Source organism: Equus quagga, chromosome 1 (genome assembly GCF_021613505.1).
Source record: "Equus quagga isolate Etosha38 chromosome 1, UCLA_HA_Equagga_1.0, whole genome shotgun sequence".
Taxonomy (NCBI): domain Eukaryota; kingdom Metazoa; phylum Chordata; class Mammalia; order Perissodactyla; family Equidae; genus Equus; species Equus quagga.
Genome location: NC_060267.1, coordinates 57,298,881 through 57,318,281, shown reverse-complemented (window position 1 = coordinate 57,318,281; position 19,401 = coordinate 57,298,881). Strand labels below are relative to the sequence as shown.

Sequence of the window (19,401 nt, the reverse complement as noted above, 5' to 3'; positions counted from 1 at the left end):
AACACCCTGCGACCCTGGGGGTGAGCTGTCTCTGCTCAACTGGCTCTCCTGCTATAAGTGTGTTAAACTCCCAGCCCAGGGCCCGAGGGACTGCTCAGACAGCCATGGGATTGCTTTCTCTGTGCAGGCCATCCTCCTCTGGCTGTGCAACTGCTATGATTTTTTCCAGGTGTTTACGGGAGCGGGGACCACAGTGTTTTAATGGATTCACATTGGAGTTGAGTTCTTGGAAGCAAAGGACTTCATTTAAGAAAAAACCCTCCATGTATGTGAAATCAGGCTCCTCTGCAAAGTGCTCTTGGCAATTCAGCGAAGGGCAGCGGAGGGCGGTGGGAGGACAGCACTGTACACAGGGAGGACGGCTCTACTTACTTGGGACTCCGGACACCAGCCGCAAGGGGCGCAGCACGCGGAAGGCCCGCAGCGCCTTCACGTCGAATCCAGCCCCCTTCCCGCCCAGAGCGTTGGCCCCTTCGGCTTTGGTGGCTTGTTCTAAAATTGCACTGAAAAGCCTGGAAGAGAGAGGAGAGGAGCCGTCAGGATGTTTTCTCTGCTCGGCTGGCTCTGAATTCTCTGAAGGGAGCTGGGGCAGCAGAGTTTGCAGGCATCTCCAGCCCAAGAACAGGGCTGAGGTGTCTGTGACCGTGAGGGAGGGTCTGTGACCATCGTAAGGTGACATCCCCTTCGCGTGGGTATCACCATGCAAGGGTGTACCCACTGCCCAGAGAGGTCTGAACCAGGTGACAGGCAGGCCCTCTGCTGTCACAACGCTTTGCAGGAACACATCTGGCTTTGTGAGTTGGGCAGCCCTGGACAGAAGTGTGAAGCAGGTGACGCTTGCTGCCAGTGCCCCGTGGCTTTGCGGTGCCCTCTGCCCTCCATGGTATCCTAGCTCTCGCCCTCACATGGCCAAGAATCACATTTTCTCTCCTCCCCACCCACCTCCTTCCTCTCTGATTTGTACCTGGGCACAAATAAATGATCCCAGAGGAACCTACTTTGTGCTGCAGATACAGGATGGGAAACTGACCACCTGTCTTAGCAATGAAGACTATTGAGACCTTGAAAACATCTGTTTTGGTGGAGTGATGGAGACAAAGCCTAATAGGTATGGGTTCAACAGAGGATAGGAGGAGAAGTTCGAGACAGTTCTGCACAATCGAAATATAATGCAAGCCACAACTATGAGCCAAACATGTAATTTAAATTTTCTAGCAGCCACCTTAGAAAAGTAAAAAAGAAATAGGTAACCTTAACTGCGATGATATATTTTATTTAACCCAACATAACCAAAATACTGTCATTTCAACTGTAATAAATATAAGGAATTTTTAATGAGATATTTGTCACTTTCTGTTTTGTACTAGATCTTTCAAATCTGCTGGGTATTTACACGTATAGCTTATCTCATCTCAGACCAGTCACATTGCTAGTGAATAGCCACATGTGGCTGGGTGGCTGCAGCACAGACAGCTCTTCTGAGGAATTTTGCTGTAAGAGGTGGTAGAAGAAAGGTGGTTGCCAGAAGAGGGTGTGGAATCATGAGAGTTTTGTTTGTTTTTAAATGGGAGATATGGCAGCATTTTAAATGTGATGGGAGTCATCTAACAGAGACAGTTTGAGGATGTGGAGTGGGAGGGAACAGCTACTGGGAGAATTAACGTCTCCAGTGGGCAGGAAGGGGAGCTAAGGCCCTTCGAGGGGCGCTGGCCGCAGGTAGGCACAAGGATGGTTCCGGTAGGAAGGCACATGGCAGGTACAGAAGTGGCTGTGGGAACGTGTGAGAGCTCTCTTCTGATTGCATCTGTTTTCTCAGGGGAACAGGCAACAAGCTCATCCACTGAAAACGTGAAAGGGGAGGGGACATTGGAAGTTTAAAGGGCGAGGCAAAGGTATGAAAGAGTCACTGACAAAAGTGGCAGAGTGAAAGAAGCAGGGACACATAGGATTGCCACGTGTCATCAAGGGCCTGTTTGAGGCTGGTGTCATGACTATAAAGGAAGACCCCTCAGCTCAGCCTTGTGTACCTCTCTACCCCTTTCAATGGCACAGCTTCAGGTACCAAATAGATCTCCATCTAGTTGGATTGATCAGGGTCGATCTTTTTCCAAGTGAGCAAGGTAAATGAAGAGAGTAATAAGAAAGTTGAGTGTAAATGCAAGTGAGAGATGATAGTGATGGGGCATCAATCTAGGCTGGTTGGAAGGAGCAGTGGACATGATGAGAGGAGGAACACAGAGAATGTGGCAGGATGAATGGGCGGTTGGAGTTGAGTGCTAGAGGGAGTCAGCTGGAAAGAGGGCGGCATTGTTCAGAGTGGGATGTTTGCTTTGAGACTATGGGGGGTGGGGTAGTTATTAATTATGGCAGGGACACTGGCTATAGCCATGGGAGTGGGCAGCTGAGATAGGACGGAGTCAGGATCCCTGGGTAAAAAGGTATCAAGGAACCAAGAAGCTACTGGAGGGTGATGGCAGGAGCTGTGAGTGTTGGAGAGAGTGGGAGCGAGCCAAGAGCTCATGTCCTCCAGGAGTGAGGAGTGACTCAGATGTCTTCAGAGGACTGCAATAAGGAGAAGTAGGGGGTAGAAGGGTCCAATGACACAAACATTAGAATTGGAGGTTTTTAGGGAGGAGGGGCAGTGGTGCAAAAGAAGAAATAAAAGGAAAGCAGGGCCTTTCTCCTGACTTCTAGGCCATGCAACAAGGCATTTGGGAGAGAGGTAGCCATCTCTCGAGGGACTGCAGTGGAAGCAGGACCCTCAGGTGAGAGCCAGAATGTGAAGGGAGTGACCAGAAACGAAGCTGGGGATTTAGGGCAGCACTTGGGCCACTTGTTCTGTAAATAAAGTTTTATTGGAATTTAGCAACACCCATTGTTTACATAGTGCTGTTTTCTCACTACAGAGTTGAGTAGTTGGGACAAAGACTACATGGCTGGCAAAGCTGAAAATCAGTATCTGGCCTTTTACAGAAAATGTTTGTTGACCCCTGAATGGACTGTGGGGAACAGAGGGCACTGTGGAAAGGTTTTAGGAGTGGGGTGGTGAGGGCAAAGGGATCAGAGGCTGTAGAGATCATATGGGAATGGGAGTCTAGAATCTTGGGATTTTTGTACTAACCAACAAAAACAGGGAAAGGGCATGCAGGGGCAATTTCTGTCCTTTGTAGCCAGAGAAGACTCTGCTGATTCACCATCAGCAGAATGTGTGCTGCGTCGTGGCCTGGGGTCAAGGAGGAAGCCCAGGCATCAGACCAGGGTCCCCATGTCAGACCTGAACTCGGTACCAGCGCAACTTTGTTCTTGAGGAACAGGCTCGAGCTCTTAAATCACTCATGCCCCAGGGAACTGGATCTGGAAACAGGGAGGCTGCAGCTGGGGGCTTTGCTTTGCAGACGCCCAGATCCAGGCAGGGCCCAGCAATGAGGGGGTTGGTCTAGATTAACGATTTTCAAACTGTGCTCCATGGGACCCCTCAGGACTTCTTGGTCAGTGAGGCCAGAGATGAGTGACTGGGGTTCTGGCTCCTTTACCCTAGATGGAACAGAGTGCTTCACGCACTGAGCATGGCTTTGTTGGAACAATGGGTTCTGCAGCTAAAAGAAGTTTGATAACCTGGCCAGACCACATCTACAGACTCCCTCAGCTCTGGGGTTCTTTCACCTCAGTGTGGCAGTGTGACAGTTTCATGTGTTAGTTGGCGACACCTTGACTCCCAGGCAGAGGTTGCCAGGATGGGGAGAGCGGGCTCTTTTCTCCGCAGAGAAATGTTCTTTCCACTGAAATCTAGATCACTGAAACCTTAGGAAATGAAGACCAGTTTGCAAGTTTGTGGAACAACATTCCAAATGCAAACCAGATTTGGTTCCTAGTATTTCCTGGAAGAAAGCAATATGCTCATTGGAGTACAAGATGTTCATAAAACACCACTCAGTGAAGGGAACAGACATTGGACAACATTCTCCTCTTTTAACCCCTGCCCCAACTCAACGTAGACTCTATTAAGTGTCGCTTTTAATTTTGAAGGGGTAGGAAATTCAGAATGGGTCTATGAGGTGTTCTTGACTTGTAGGGGCTGGTGTGTTTCTCTTCGCTTAGACATCGTAAAGGTGAAACCACTGCTTTGTGCCTACCTGTCCCTAAGGGCTGGGTTCAGATGTGGACGCTCAGGGGGTGGGGAGGACTTCTCCAGGAGATGTGTCTGGCAGTTCCTTAGCCAGATATTAGAGCTTTTTAAAAGAGGACAATGAGGCTCCAAAGGGCCCAGCGAGTCAGCAGGGCAGGGCCGCCATATTGGGAGGGAGATAGGCATATAGCCAAAGCCCTTGTGGCTGGAGTAGAATGTCTGGAGCAGGTGGGTCTACTGAGGATTCCCAGGTTCCTGGGTTTGGGTGTGGGGAGATGGCTCACACAGGCCTCTGAAGTCCCCTCCACATTCATTGAGCAGTCCCACCTCCTCTTTGTACCAAGGAGACTCCTCCACTTTAGGAAGGAAATGTGACAGGTTTGTGGGGGGACGTAAATGCCTCTTGTTGCCAGAATGGCAATGCAGAGATGGTAGAGCGGCGCTCAGCCTGACACTGAGGCAGCAGGTAGGCAGGCCCCCTTCCCCAGCGGAGGCAGACTCCCCTCCAATTTGTAGGAGGCTAGAAGAGAGCTTCCCTCAGTAGAAGCAGAGGAGGGGCCGAGTAGAGCAGTTATTTCCTAGCGGACAAAGGAAAGCAAAGGGCAGGCAGTAATGCTGCCAAGGGGCAGGGAAAGGAGGCGTGGCCCAGGAGGCGCGGTGGGCTGCACCCTCTGTGCAGGCTGTATGTGTCATTTTCTGAGTGAGAAGGATGGGCTGAGATTTAGACTAGATGGAGAGCCTGCAGGACCAATACTGTTGGAGAAGAGAAACTAGGTGGCAAATATGGCCAAGTGTGAGATCAATGGGGAAAAAAGCCCAAAGAGTCATGGTGAACCACAAGCTGAGCAAGTGCTAGCATCACAACCTCTGTGGCTTAAACAGTCAACCAGAGGCATCTTTTCTAAGAGTGCCAAATCTGGATGCCTCCCGCTCTTCAACAGCCTCATGGTCCAGACCCCAGCGAGGTGTGACTAGACTCTGGGCTCACCCCATGGAAAGTCTGCCTCTGTGGTTGTGGGGAGGAGCAGCAGTCCAAGAGATGAAGCAAAGCCCAAACAAGCTGGAGACAAGAAAGGTGGCCAAGTGTGCAGCTGCATGGCAAGGCGCTGCTCCCTTGCTCCCAGGGCTCCAGTGTGAGGTCTGCCCTGCTGCTTGTTTCCACCACCCATGCTGCAGTTAAGGCCATGAATGGGCTGAGCATTATATAACGTCAATTCCAGATCACCCCACAAACATGAGAAGAAGATTAGCTTCTCTGCCTAAACAGCAGCAGCTCCTGCAACGCAAGCTCATCCCTGTCGGTCCTGGAAGCATCGCTCTCCTTCCTGGGGCTCTTCTCTATGCATGTGTGAAAGGCTTCCAGGAGACTTGGGCCTTAAGAAAGAGGCTGAATTTCAAAAGGATTTCAGGGCATTTGGAACAACCCACCCTGAAGACTTCTGCTGTGGTTTTACTGACTCAATTCAGGGCACTTGTTCAGTCCCTGTTTGTTTATCCTGGCATGAACAGAAGCAGAAAAATCTCTCATTTGGCTGCATCCTCACCCTAAGTCCTCTGGAGCCAGATGTATACATGGAAATACTCTAAAAACTTTAGTGCTCCTCACGTCACCCAAATATCCCTGATGTTCATGTGGCCAAAGTGTGTCATTCACTGGCTAGGCAAAAGAAGACAGCAAAGAAAAAGTCCTAAAATAGTTCCAAACAACCCTAATAAGCCATCCAGATGGCCAGAGACAAGGAAATAACTTCTAAATGCTCTTGATTTGCTCCTGTGTCATTTCCCGCAGGAACAACCAGACACTCCCGTGAGATAATGAGCAGCGAGTGCCAGAGAAGTCTACCAGGGCCCGCACCTTCACTGGGACGGCACAGGAGGACTCACCCAAAACAGCTTCCTGGGATAAGAGCCTAATGACATATTGACCTTGACACTGAAGCCTGCCGGGACTCCGAGGGAGTGAAAACGCAAGGTGGCCGCCACTTAGCCACTCTCTGGGCTCAGAGTAACGGGATCAGCTCAAAGCAGTCAGCTTGTTCTAGAAGTAGACTCTGCTGTGAAGGTACCCTCCCGCTACAGAACAGATGAGTCATTGGGACTTCATCAACTGCGTCTTATAAATTACATTCCACGCAGCACACGCCTGTTTACACACAAATAGTCCACAGAGAATCTTTTTGTGAAGTTACTACTTCCCTGATAAGGAGATCCTCACTTCTGAATTTTATTTAAGATTCCTTACATTGCTTTAAAAAAATTTTTTTTTTATAGCATATACCGACTTTGCCTCATCTTGCACGACAGTGGAGTGGGGTGTTGGGGGAAGGTGTGTTTGGCCCCGTTTGGTCACCCATCACCTTGGCCCCTCAGAGTTTCCTGTTTTCTTTCTTTGAGCAGCTTGGTTTCTCGGGGCCACAGAACAAGGCCCACAGTGACGGTGGCCACTGTGAGGTGAGGAGGAGCGTCCACAGCCCTTGTTTGCCAGCCCCACCTCCACGCCCATGGGCCGCAGGCTCGCAGGCAAGCTGAAGCAAACCTGCTCACTGATCCAGCAGGGGATCGTCAGCAGAGCTGTTGGGCCAGATGTGTTTGGAGATGGAATAAAAGAGCTCCAGCAGAGGAGTCTCCTCAGCTGCAGAGAGGACCCTGGGCTCCATTAAAGGCACCCAGATTCAACGGTGTGTGTGCCAGCACGTGAGCACAGGCGCGCATGTGCGAGCAGTGGTGAGGGGCTGCGCCTAGTTAACAGCTCCTCTCTCCTTGGAGAAAGTCTGAATTCAAGGTGATTTTTCATAGATCTTCTCATTTTGCTGAAGCCCAGTGCCACTGTGACCAAATAAAAAAGAGAGATAAATACAGAACGAAAAAGAGGTGTGTCTTGGTTGAAGGTAGGGGTAAGTGAGGGAATAGAGAAAGGTAGTTATACTTACCCTACAACCACAATTATAAAGTCTAGTAAATTCCAACCATTGCGGAGGTAAGCGTTGGGGTGAAAGAGAAGTCCATAGGCTATTACTTTTAAAAATGCTTCCACAGTAAAAATTATGAGAAAGAGATATTCCACTCGTTCCTAGAAAACAAAAACAGAAGAGAGAGGAAAATATAGCCGTTAGATCAGGGATCTGGAAAGTTCTGAACCGGCAGATCTCACAGTGGAGGGAACGCTGCCTCCTCCGTGGGAGGATCTAGGGGACACTTTGTGGGAGGCCCAAACCGAACTCCCACCTCCACAGTCCGTTCCACCATTGGAGCTCCAATGCACTAGGCATTAACGCTTTTTCTTAGTCTTCAAATGTCCCCTGTTAAAATGCAAATATCAGAGTGGTGGAAAACTTTCATTTTTTGAAGACATCTTACTTAGTTAATAAGTGAACATTTCATTGAACCTTCTCAGGAGAGAACTCATAATGTCTTGATCTAAAGGGAAACAAAGCCAGGAGGGAAGAGAAGGGTGCTGAGAAAGGGTGAGACAGAACTGGAGGAAAAACATGCCACAATCTTGAGGTGACAAACCCCGAAGATAACAGACGGGGCCTTGGGGAGCGTACCAGCTGAGCGCTCCACAACTACAGAGTGAAAACACAGCTGCAAAGAGGTCGCGACACTGAGAGTCTCGTAACGGCAGCTGAAACAGAGGCAACCTGCTCACAGAGACAGACTCCGAAATTTGAAATCTTGCTCCTTCTTGAGAAAATAAAACTCTGTCCAAAGAGCAGACCAGGTCAGCGGGGAAAATCAGCATTTCCGCACGAAGGCGGGCACTGGGGGCAGGGCAGTGAATGAAAAGGCCGGCTCTTTCTCAGGGGCGGGAGGGAATCTTCCCTCTGGAGGCTGTGAGGATACAGCTCCTGTGCCCCGGAGCCCATGCCAACAGGACGAGCTCGTTGGCTCAACTAGAGCGAGCCAACTCGGTGCTGATTCACCAGCTTCCCTCCCCGCTAATTGCTGTTTCCTACAACCGCATCCCCAGTGCAGAGCCCGAACGGCTCCCACCAGCTGCAGGCGGCCTGGATGCCTTCACGCTCTGCTGCTTGTCTCTGCAGGAGCCTCAGCCTCAGCCTGTCTCTCGCTGGAGCCACAAAACCAGCCCACGTGGCATTCAGCCGCAGGTCCTCCAAGCAGGGCAGGTCTGTCCAAGGCCTCCGGGGGCACTTAGCTCAGAACCCCACACTGATTTTCCTGTCCTCCGCTGGGTCAGGGGGCGCTCACTGAAGAGGTCCAGATCCCACCCCCATTGTGGAGAGGGGGCATTGCCCTGGAAGGCACACCTCTTCTGGCCTGCCTGCTGTGAGGGTGCTCCGGGACTGGGGCGTCAGGAGTCTGCTGGATAGCTCTGCAGGCATAGCTCTGCCCAAACGCGTGCCTGTGCTCCCATTCATTCCTTCCTGTTCCCCTAGACATTTAGTGAGTGCTGGCCTCACTGTGTCCAGCTCTGGGCAAAGCAGTTTGAGGATGCAAAGTTAAGAATGGAGAATTCTGGGCCTCACCCAGACCTACTGAAGTAGATCTCCTGGCTACGGAGCCTGGAAGTGTGCATTACAGGCCATTTCCAGGCGTTTCAGAGGCCTTGTGAAGTTTAAGAACCCTGCTTACGTGCTGCTGAAGGCTCAGATGAGGCAGGAACTCGGGTAGGGAACGGAGAGGTGGGATTTAATCAGCATCTCAGAGGCAGGCTTGTCTGTGACTTCCTGCCCATTATAGCATGAGAGTGTTGGTCTGGGGATGTGGCTGCCTGGTGGGGGCTGTGACCCAGGAAGATATCACAGTGTGTGGGAACCTCTGGTCTTTTAAAATTAGGTGATGTTGGGTTAAAATGTACATCGGGACAGTGTTGAAAGAGAAAGCATGTTACTGAGGGGCCCAATGCAACCTAAGGAAGCCTGTGGAAGGTGGGAGGGGGGTTATGAAACAGCCACTCGGCCCCCATCCCCATGATGGTTCAGAGCTTTCATGTTTAGCACCAAATGACAGGGTCCTCTGTACCCCTAGAAACCTCAGTGGAAATTCACAAAATTAGAGCTAGGACGAGAAGGGAAGACGAGGAAAGAGAAACAAACACAAGTTGGGGCCTACTAGATGTCAGGTGCTTTCATTGTGCTAATTGCTTTTATCTGTCTGTCCATTCATCCACCCATCCATCCATCCATCCAGTCATTCATTACCGGTGTGGTACAACCAGTTGAATTATTGGAAAGTGGCCCTGGAGCTCCCTCTGGGTTGTGCAGACGATGAGCTTTCTGGGAGTGCTAGCACCCAAGCTCAGAGTATCTCCTCCCCAAGGCAGAGAGAACAGCAACATCCCAAAGGCTCCAAGGGTCTTACGTGCTGGGAAGCGGGCATTCCCAGACAACTTCTGTAAACAACTGGCATTCCCAACACAGACTGCCTGGCACCAAGCTGTGTGTTTATTCCCTCTTCTACAAAGCTGCTTTCCTTTACTTGATTTCCTATAAAAAGAGAAAGCCATGAGTGAGGAGGAGTCCCAGGTCCCTCCGCTGCACTGCAGACCCAGCAGCACTGTGAACCTGACACACCTCTTTGTGAGATGGCACACTGGGGGCATCTGTGACTTCTCTGGTTGACCTCTGAATCCTTTTACATTTTCCCAATAAAGCCTATTCCTTAATCTACACAATGTGACATTTGTCTCACATCCTGGTACATAACACACAAAGACCCAGAAGGACCATCTGACATGACAGTGAGTCATTCACTCAAAAATTCACCAACATGTTTAGATGCTGTGTGCTGGAGGTATGAGAAAAAGGACTCAGAAACTGACCTCAAGGATCTCTTGGTACAAGGGGAAATAAATGGACAGATGATTCCAGTACAATGGGTATGGGGTGTTCGGGAGGCAAGCACAGTTTGCTATGGATGGACTTCCCAAAGGTAAGGATCTCTGACATGAAGCTTGAAGGATGAAGAGTTGTCCAGGTGAAGACAGGTGGGGGTCAGGAGTCAGGCATTCCGGGTGGAGGGAGAACCAAGCAGATGGGAAGCATGCAGAGCTTTAGGAAACATAAAGATTTGATGTGGCTGGAGTGAAGGCTGTGAGGGAACGGGGCTGGAGAGGAGGGTAGAAGCAAGATGACCAGGGGCTATGTGGCCATGCCTGAATGCTTGGATTCCACTCTGAGGAGATGGTGGATGACTAGGTCAGATGTGCACTGCAGCCTGGCACTGGCATGGGGAATGATGGTGGTGATGGGGCTGGAGTAAATGGGGGAGTGACCCATGCAGAGGCCATGGAGGCTTGAACCAAGGTAGAGACAGTGGGATTGGTGAGAAGGAGGTGGATTTGAGAGAGATAAGGGATGCAGTTTGGTTTCTGGTTGCACGCAGGGGTTCGGGGAAGAGGCAGTGAGAGAGTTGCACTGCCTGCCTCCCTGAGGTTTCTAATTTGGGTGCCTCTGGATAGTGATGTCTCTCACTACGGTAGGGAACTTGAGGAAGAGGATGAGGGGAGAGACATCCCTTCTGGACTTGCTGAATTTAAGGGACAGAAAGGGACATGGAGGTATTGGTAAGGTGGGGCTCAGCGGGGAGGTCAGCTGGCAGGGGAGGGCTGAATGAGTTGGCCTGGAGAGAGTGCAGACCAAAGAAAGAAAAACTGAGGCTAGAATCCAACTCTGTAAGGGACAACCTCATCCCCAAGAAAGCGCTTTCACATTATGGGAATTTATCTCCTAGGCAGAAGTTACAGGATCCTGCTTAGAGCCATGGAATCTGAGAGATAGGAGCCTTAGAAGTTATCTAATTAACCTCCACTTGATACTGATAGATACCAAGGCAGGGAGGGACAGGCAAACACAGGAAATCAGATTTCCTGACCCTCAGTCCAAAGGTCCGTTCATCTCATTTTACCTCCCTGGGCACCAGGTGAACTGGTGCCTGCTTATGCCCAAAGACACAACTGGGTCAGACTCATGCGAAATTGTTTAAGGATCTGAGATAGAATTGGAAAGGGACCAGGGAGTCGGTAAAAAGGGTCTGGACGAGAATCCAGAGAAGTGGCCTGTGACTGTTGCCCAGTCTGGATCACACTCATCTGTGCAGCGTGTGTGTGTGTGTGTGTGTGTGTGTGTGTGTGCGCGCGTTTGCGCGAGTGTGCTGACAGCTGTGCAAAAAGCATTGCACTCACTCTGACCTTAGGGACATGAATGGCCTTACAGAATTAATTCCAGAAAAACCTCCTAAGCCAAAAAACAAACGAAAAAACTTACATAAGTGAAACAATTTGGCTGATCCTTTCAAAACCTGTGTTGTATTGCCATAGAAACATCTAAGGGCAACTATGAATGGAGAGGAGAAGAGCAAAGTTTGTCAAAGACTATTGTCTTGCCACGCTGATGTCTCGGTGCCTTGGTCCTGTGAACACATGCTATTTTTCCTATTATTGCCTCCTCTCCATTTCTATCTTCTCCCTTTCTTCCCTCTCTTCCTGCTCATTTCTTAGGGCTACCACTGGCAACTGGGGGCCCATGGCACAGCCACGTCTGAAATATGTAGAAGAATTCAGGAGAGACAGCCTCCGCTCCCAGGAATCATGATGTCTTCTAAACACTTGTGAAGCTTATGAGACACTGATGAGCACAGGCAATCGTAGCTTCATTCATGTTTTCATGTACACATATCCTGCCTTTCAACTACATTATAAGTTTCTAGAGGACAGAAACTCAATGATCTTTGATGGTAATCATCTTGATTCTGCTACCAACTGACTCTGCATGTCCTTGGGCAAGTCACTTTGCTTCTCTGGGTCTATTTCCTCATCCGCACAAGAACTAGTTAAGTATTTAGAAAATATATGCAGCACTGCAGAGAGCTCCGGGTTTCCACAGCACTGCTTTGGAAGCAGTTATCGGTTAGGGGAGGCTGGGAAAGTGGGGCTTTCCCCCTCACCCCTGTGAACCAGAGCAGCGCCATTTTAACCCACATGCTAAGTTGTCCCAGGGTCCTAACACAGTTGCATAGAGTCCACGGAGCCAATATGATGGGGTGTGGATAGAGAACATACACACAAAAGAAAGCAGCACGTTCTCCTGACCAGCCTGGAAGGCTTCATATGCTGGGTTCCACATGAGACTTTATTTGAGAAGATGAATCACTGCTTCTTTTTAGTTTTCCCTGGAACTTTGAACACCACTTCCAAAGATGTGGATGGCTTCCAAAGTCTCTCCAGAATTCTGTGGCAAGTGTGGACACCGAGCCCTGGTCTGTGTGCAGGTCTGCCTAAGGCACAGTCAGATTCCAAGAGGTGGAAAGGAACAAAGAGTTCCTCTCCTTGTTTTTCTGAGGATCATCATCAATACAAACAGACTTTATAAGAAAAAATCCTTCATAAAAGAGATTATTAATATTTGTGCTTTAGGAAAACACCGACGCCTTGTGAGTAGAAGCCATGCCAGGGTAGAGCTCCTAGGACAAGGACAAACGCGAGAGCCTGCCATGCCTATTCATGTATGCACGTTTCTGCACATATACACAAGCATGGAACAGCTGGGCGATGCCCACCATGTGTGTCGAGCACTGTACAGCTTACATCTGCCATGTAACAGACCAGGGTGTGAGAATTCCTACCAAGAGAGCCTATGGACCCATTTAAATGTATGCAAGTGTATTTATTGAAGCTGCCAAGAATTCTACACCAAACAGAATTGCCAAGAGGCCCAGTCATACAATTCCACCTCAGTATAAGGAGCAAAGACAATAAACACAATAACAATGCTTCAAGCAGCACCTCGCATTCGATTGTTTCATAACTTGAGTGCCATTCAACCTGACCTCTAAATACAGACTCTGGCCTATCCCTAAAGAAGGGAGACAAAGAGACTGGAATATCTGAGTTCTTCACTCTCCAGTTCTTCTCTTGTTTATTCATTCAGTAGGTCACAAACATTTCCTAGGAGTCTGCTCTGCTCTCCGCCACTTACCTCCTTGCCCTCTTAGGACACTGATGGACTTGTAAATTGTAAGAAGTCAGAAAGATTTTCAATAAGGACACACATTCCAAGCTCCTCATTATGCAGAAGTAAGGGGAGCTGTCCAAGGCCACACGTCTACCCCATGTGATGAGCACCTGGGTCACCTAATGGCTGGCTTGGTGCTCCTTCTGCTACAGCACAGCTGTCTCTGTCTGTGGACTGACTGAAACCCTGGATTATTGCGCTCACAGGGGACACTGGGCAGTAAAGGGCCACCTACAGGATGTGGCTGGATGGGTGGGCAGCAGGGATCCCCAAATCCTCCTCCCTCCTGGAGTCTCTACTGGTGGCTGAAATCCAGCCATTAAGAAGCCTTTCTGCCATCGATGGCTGAATGGATAAACAAAGTGTGGTGTATAAACACATGGTGAAATATTAGCCATAAAAAGGAATGACGTTCTGACACGTGCTACAACATGGATGAACCTTGAACACATTACACCAAGTGAAAGAAGCCAGTCACAAAAGGACAAAAATTATATGATTCCATTTATATGAAATATCTAGAATAGGCAAATTCATAGAGACAGAAAGTAGATTAGAGGTTACCAGGGGCTGTAGGGAGGGAGGAACTATCTTGGGGAATGATAAAACTTTAGAAATAGATAGTGGTGACGGTTGCACAACATCGTAAGTGTAATCAATGCCACTGAATTGTGCACTGAAAAATGGTTGGAATGGAAAATTTTATGTTACATAAATTTTACCATAATGAAAACAAAAGAAGCATTCCTTTGGATCTTAATAGTTTTCTAATGTTTAAGGGTCTCCATCTAAATTGCCTGAGGTCATGTTTAAACCTGTATCAGCTGCCACCTTAACAGGGACTAATTCATCAGACAGTTGACAGCACAGCCTTTCGTAGTGGGAGCCTGGACAGATGCCTGGGGCACCTGGATTGTGAAGGAGGGGGCAGCTGGGTAGGGAGGTGGAGGCCACTGAAGACAATTGCTTCTGCTGCACAACTTTTTGAGGACAGGTCCTTCCCAAGGGCCTTATATAGAAGGCTTCTTTAGAAGGTGCCTGGTGGTCCAGATGGTCTGGCCTTGAGACTCAGGACTTCTGCTAAAGGAGGAAGGGACAGGACAAACCATGTAGTAGCCTAAGAGTAAAGCAGCTTGGAAAGAACATGCACCTGTTTATCGAGGGCAAGTAGCAATTGAGGCTGAGTGAGTTGACAAATATACTAGTTTCATTGGTTTTACAGTAGCTCAGTTTAAAAAAATACCAAAAACTCTCCTCTAACTGGGCTGTTTCTCTATGCTTGTCCATGAGGCTAAGTCGAAGTGACTTAGCCACGCCTTAATTGCTTGCATTCAGGTTTTCTCCTGAGGCCTGCCTGCCTCAGCTGCCCCAGCCTGTTGGCACTGGCCTCAGATCCGAGGAGCGCCAAGTAGGCTGCCCCAGATGTCTGGGTACTGCCTGCCTGCTCCTCCTGGGCCCTTCATGGCCCCTGACCGTGAGACAGGGTCTCTCTCCATCCCTGGGGCCCCTTCCTGGGCTGTGTTTCTCAACTGTTCACCCCCTAGGGTAGAGACTGGCCTGTTTGATTGCATGGTGTCCCGCATGTGAATAGTACAGAGGAAACAATCAACTTCTGTCACATGCTGCCTGCATCACCCTCTTGGAGTTGAAAGGAAGCCCAAATGTCACACAGGCCAGCCTCCTGCTCCCTCCACTTGACCTCCTCCATCTCAGGGCTGTCATTTCCTTATAAGGCTACCTGTCCTGACACTGGGCAGCTCTGGCTGTCACAGAATGGCCACAGCCCCTTCCTCTCCAAGGAGTTCACGGATATTACATCTTCCTTGGGGGTAATGGAGTGGAGAGGGAGACAGATATTACCAGTCAGGGCTGAATTATTCCTGGGGACAACGGGGCATTTGCTTAATGACCTGTGGGCTAGTATGTAATTTCCCAAGTGAATGGAGGGTGTAGCAGTGGCCTCAAAACTCTCTAGTAAACGCCCACCTTCTTTTGAGGAGTTAGACCAATACCTGGCCCAGGGAAACAGACCCTCTCTTTTCTGCCCCATCCCCACAGCCCATCCCCATCCAGGCCCCCATCATTGCTTGTTTGGATATTAAAGCGGCTTCCTAACTGATTTCATTGACATCTAAGTTATTTTACTATAAAAATCTTCAATGGCTTCCCTCTGCCTTAAAATGGAATCCTGCCTCCTCAGCCTGGCTCCAAGGTCTATCACAATCCGACCCCAACTGTCCCTCTGGCCTCATCCTCGGCCACCACCACCCTGTGCTCCAACCATACCAACAGCTCACCACACTCAAACCAGACAGGCTGTTTCGTGCAACTCTCTTCTTCCTGCCCTGCCCATCCCTGCCCCTTCCTCTTTCTGGCAAACTCACTCTCAGACTCCAGGACAGCTCCCTTGTCATTCCTGTCTGGATTCCTCAACTGTCTCCTGCCTCCCTGGCTCCAAAAGTGGTAGAATGAGTTAGCGCCTCCTCCCAGTTGAGGCATTCTTTCTTCAGATGACAATTATAGGACTTATTACAATGTGTGTGTTTTCTGTGTGCTTCTCCCATCCAGGGACAGAGCACCTGCAGGGCAGAAGCAAGTGTCTTTGTCACCTTTGGTTAAGAGGTGTCTTTACACAAAAGGCAAAGTGATTGAGGAAACAGGGCTCTGGGGTCAGACACACCTGGGATCAAATTGTTTTCCTACAACACGCTACACAATCTTCCCAAACTTGGTTCCTTCACCAGGAAAGCGGGAAGAGCTATGCCGACTCAGGTGATTTTGAGAATTAGAAATCACACAGAGTTGTCCCTCAGCTGGTAGCTGTAGCCCCAGCTCCTGTCACAGCAGGTGTTCCACTCACATCTCTGCCCCAGATGGCTTTGCGTGTCCTCCTCAGAGGTCCCCGCTCTGCCTGTTCCCGCAGCGTCCCTGCTGGGAGCTGGAGCGGTGAGCAGCACCAGCCCTGCTGCCTCTCCCCGACTCCTCGCCTACTCTGGCCACATCCGCTCTCTGGCCTCTAAGCAGGAGGCACAACTCACTGTCCTTTTGACTTCAACAAAAACCGCAGACTTGAGGCTTCACATCTACTTTCTATCGTCAAAGCAATTTGAAAACAAAACTCTGCATCCTGTTTGCTGAGTTCCACGTGTTCTAAATGTTCTTGCTTCACCTCCCCCCTCAGCCCTTAGATCTACAGCAATAGGTTCCATTCTGGCTTAGGAAACCCCCAGCTCTGTAGCTGCGAGCATTTTCCCTGTGCCTCTCTGGGACTGACCAATCTTTTGCCTCTTGAAGTAACATTTCAGCCATGGTGGATGAGAGTGAAGGACGATGCTAACCATGTGATTATCACCACAGTGATAACTCATTGAGCTTGTACTTTATAGTTTACAAAGCACTTTCCTGTACATTTTTATGTTGAGTCTCGTGACCACTCTGTGAAGCAGGAAGGGTAGGTACTATTCTCTTACTCCCACTTTCTTTTCTTCCTCACATCACCACCATCACCATCACCACCACTATATCATTATCATCATCACAAACATCACCACTACCTCCATCATCACCATCACCACCACCACCACCATCACCTCCCCCACCACCATCACGTCCACCACCTCCTCCACCACTACTACCACCACCACCACTGTTACTACCACCACAATCACCTCCACCACCATCACCTCCACTGCCTCCTCCACCTCAGCTGCCATTAACAACTGGGTCTGAGCCTGGACGCTTTAGTTCTAATCTTAACAGTAACTCTGCATAATGAATAAAAAATATTATCTCTGTTATATATATGAGGAAGCTGACAAAGAGGAAAGGTAATCTTCTGCAAAGCCCTGCAGCTAGGATCCAAGAGAGCCGACCTCTAATAAGTTTAATATTTTTTTCCACTGTTTGTGGCTACAGAGATAGGTGGACCCCACCAGCTCACCTCTCAACGACCCCAGAGTCCCTATACCTGGCACTTCTGTCAGAATAGGAAGTGCACAGGCTTTGTTGGAGCTACACCGAATGTCTGATTTTCGTTGAAATCCAGCAGTGTTAAGCAAGTGCTTGACACACAGAGCCCACCTGACCCGGGGCACTCTGCATTCCCACTGACAATGTGGAAACACATGGCTGCAGGACGACCCCCGCACTCCCCTCTCACTCCTAATCAAACCTGGTCACCACCTGTGAGGAGCACTGTGGCACTAGTGTGGTAAACCAAACACTAGTCTAACCCAACTCCTGGAGGAATGGGTTAGCCCATTCCTCTCCTCCAGCCATTGGCTTCAAAAGGGTCATGTGACCCAACCCTGGCCAGTGTGGCATGAAGGGAAATTTTCTGGGATGCCCCTGGAAAAGATTCCTCATTGATTAAAACAGAGAAGCATACAAGCCTGAAGGAACTACAGTCTCTTCTTCAGCTGGACATGCTCATGTGTGTATCTGAAGCCTGGAACTGTGGTAGCCATCTGAGGACCATGAGAACAACTGGGTGAGGACAAGAGTAACATGCTGAGGGTGGCAGAGGAAAGGTGGAAAGAACCGAGCTCCTGGGTACAGCTGTTGAACCAATGAATTAACTTAACCAACTTTGGTGCCATCCTAATTTGGGGATTCTTTTTCTTTTAAAGATTGGCACCAGAGCTAACAACTGTTAGCTAATCTTTTCTTTTCCCTTTTCTCCTTTTTCTCCCCAAATCCCCCCAGTAGACAGTTGTATATCTTAGTTGTGGGTCCTTCTAGTTGTGGCATGTGGGATGCATGGCCTGATGAGCTGTGCCATGTTGGTGCCCAGGATCCCAACCGGCGAAACCCTGGGCCGCAGAAGTGGAGTGCACGGACTTAACCACTCAGCCACAGGGCCGGTCCCAGGGCTTCTTTTACGTGAAAGAAAATTTCCTTACTGTAGAAACCATTTCGAGGTGAGTTTTCCACGCTCACATCAGAAAGCACCCTTATCAATAGCTCTATTTTCTCCTTCTACATGCCACTCCTTCTTCCTCCTCGCCTCCCTAGCCCACTGCTGCTCAGTGCTTCCCCCCTTCTCAGCCATCTGGGCACATTAAAGCCAAGCTTGGTCTCGCCCAGCCAGGAATGGCAGGAACTTATAGTAAACACTGTAAGACAAATGCTCCTCTGTCTCCCAGTTTAGCTCTCAGCCTGTGTGTGAGATGCTTATTTCAGATTACCGTCTCAGACCAGATCTAGAGAGATCAGCCCAAAGCCCCATCTGAGGGCAGCCGTGTAACTGTGCTTAGCCTCTTGTTACAGCAACAGGGCTGTCGAGACAAAGGCTGCAGCTGCACGCGGCAGTCGCTCTACAGCCCTGCAAGAGGCTGGGTAGGGAAGCAGGGAGGAGCCTCTCCCATATCCCAGTATCAGAGGCTTGGAGATGGAGGACATGGACGCAAACCTGGCACTTCTTTCCCTAGGGTGGGTTTTTTTCTTACCCTCAGAGGATGAAAGCATTTCTGAGCAAGAAATTTTCCAGAATCTCATTTTCCTCATGCTACCTCCCCCTCAGGAACTTATAGGATTCCCTATTCCCAGCTCACCAGGCCTCCACTTCTCTGCTTGAATCTTTCCCTTCCCACCTCTGTGCCTCGTCTTCTCCCAACACCTACCCCTCAAGTCAAGAGCCACCTCCCGGCCTACCTAGTGCCATTCAGCCTCTGTGGCCGCCTTGCCTGGCATGTCCTTACTTCCTCCAGGACAAGCTGGATTCCCCTCCCATTAGAGAGTTGCTTTCACTTTTCCAGGGCTCTCAGTCACGCCTCTCTGTGGGCCCTATAGCCTTATGGCCAGCCTGTCTGTGCTGCTCATTTGGGATTTTTCTATATGGCATTAGGGCACGTTTTATACATTCTCAGATTGTGGCAAGTGTCCTAGATGCCTCTTCCCCCATCAGGAGTGTGAGTGCTCCTAGGGAAGGAACTATGCCACGTTTCCCTCTGGCCCCCACAGTGCCTTGTACAAGGCTGGACCTGGAGGCTCACAGAACCCTCCAGTGTGGAGCTGGAAGGACACCTGGAGGCCATGGAGGTCGGCTCCCAGCCTCAGCCTCTCTCGCATGCCCACACTTCATGGTTTACAGCGTGCTTTCACCGCTTGTTCCTCTCATCTGCTTCCCAGCCAGCCCTGTGGGTCAGCAGGTGCCTGTCAGCCCGCACTCGGTGTGGGACTCCAGGGGGCCCAGTTAAGGACGGCCTTCTCAGCACCCTTTTCCCTCTGTTGCCCCAAGGAGCACCCACCAGAGCACGCAGCCGTGTCACCATGGAGGCCATGTGGTGAGCGGCCCACCTTGAG

At 49.8% G+C, this 19,401-nt stretch overlaps 1 protein-coding gene across 19 annotated transcripts in view; it reads right to left on the bottom strand.

The window, feature by feature from the left end:
- CACNA1C (calcium voltage-gated channel subunit alpha1 C) overlaps positions 1-19,401 on the bottom strand; it is a 596,360-nt gene that overhangs the window by 222,358 nt on the left and 354,601 nt on the right. For all 19 annotated transcript variants that reach the window (XM_046654484.1, XM_046654423.1, XM_046654475.1 and 16 more), the window contains exons 4-5: positions 7,057-7,196; positions 373-512 (exon numbers count right to left, since the gene is read on the bottom strand). In XM_046654484.1, the coding sequence (XP_046510440.1) occupies positions 373-512; positions 7,057-7,196 (280 nt within the window). The remainder of the gene's footprint in view (positions 1-372; positions 513-7,056; positions 7,197-19,401) is intronic.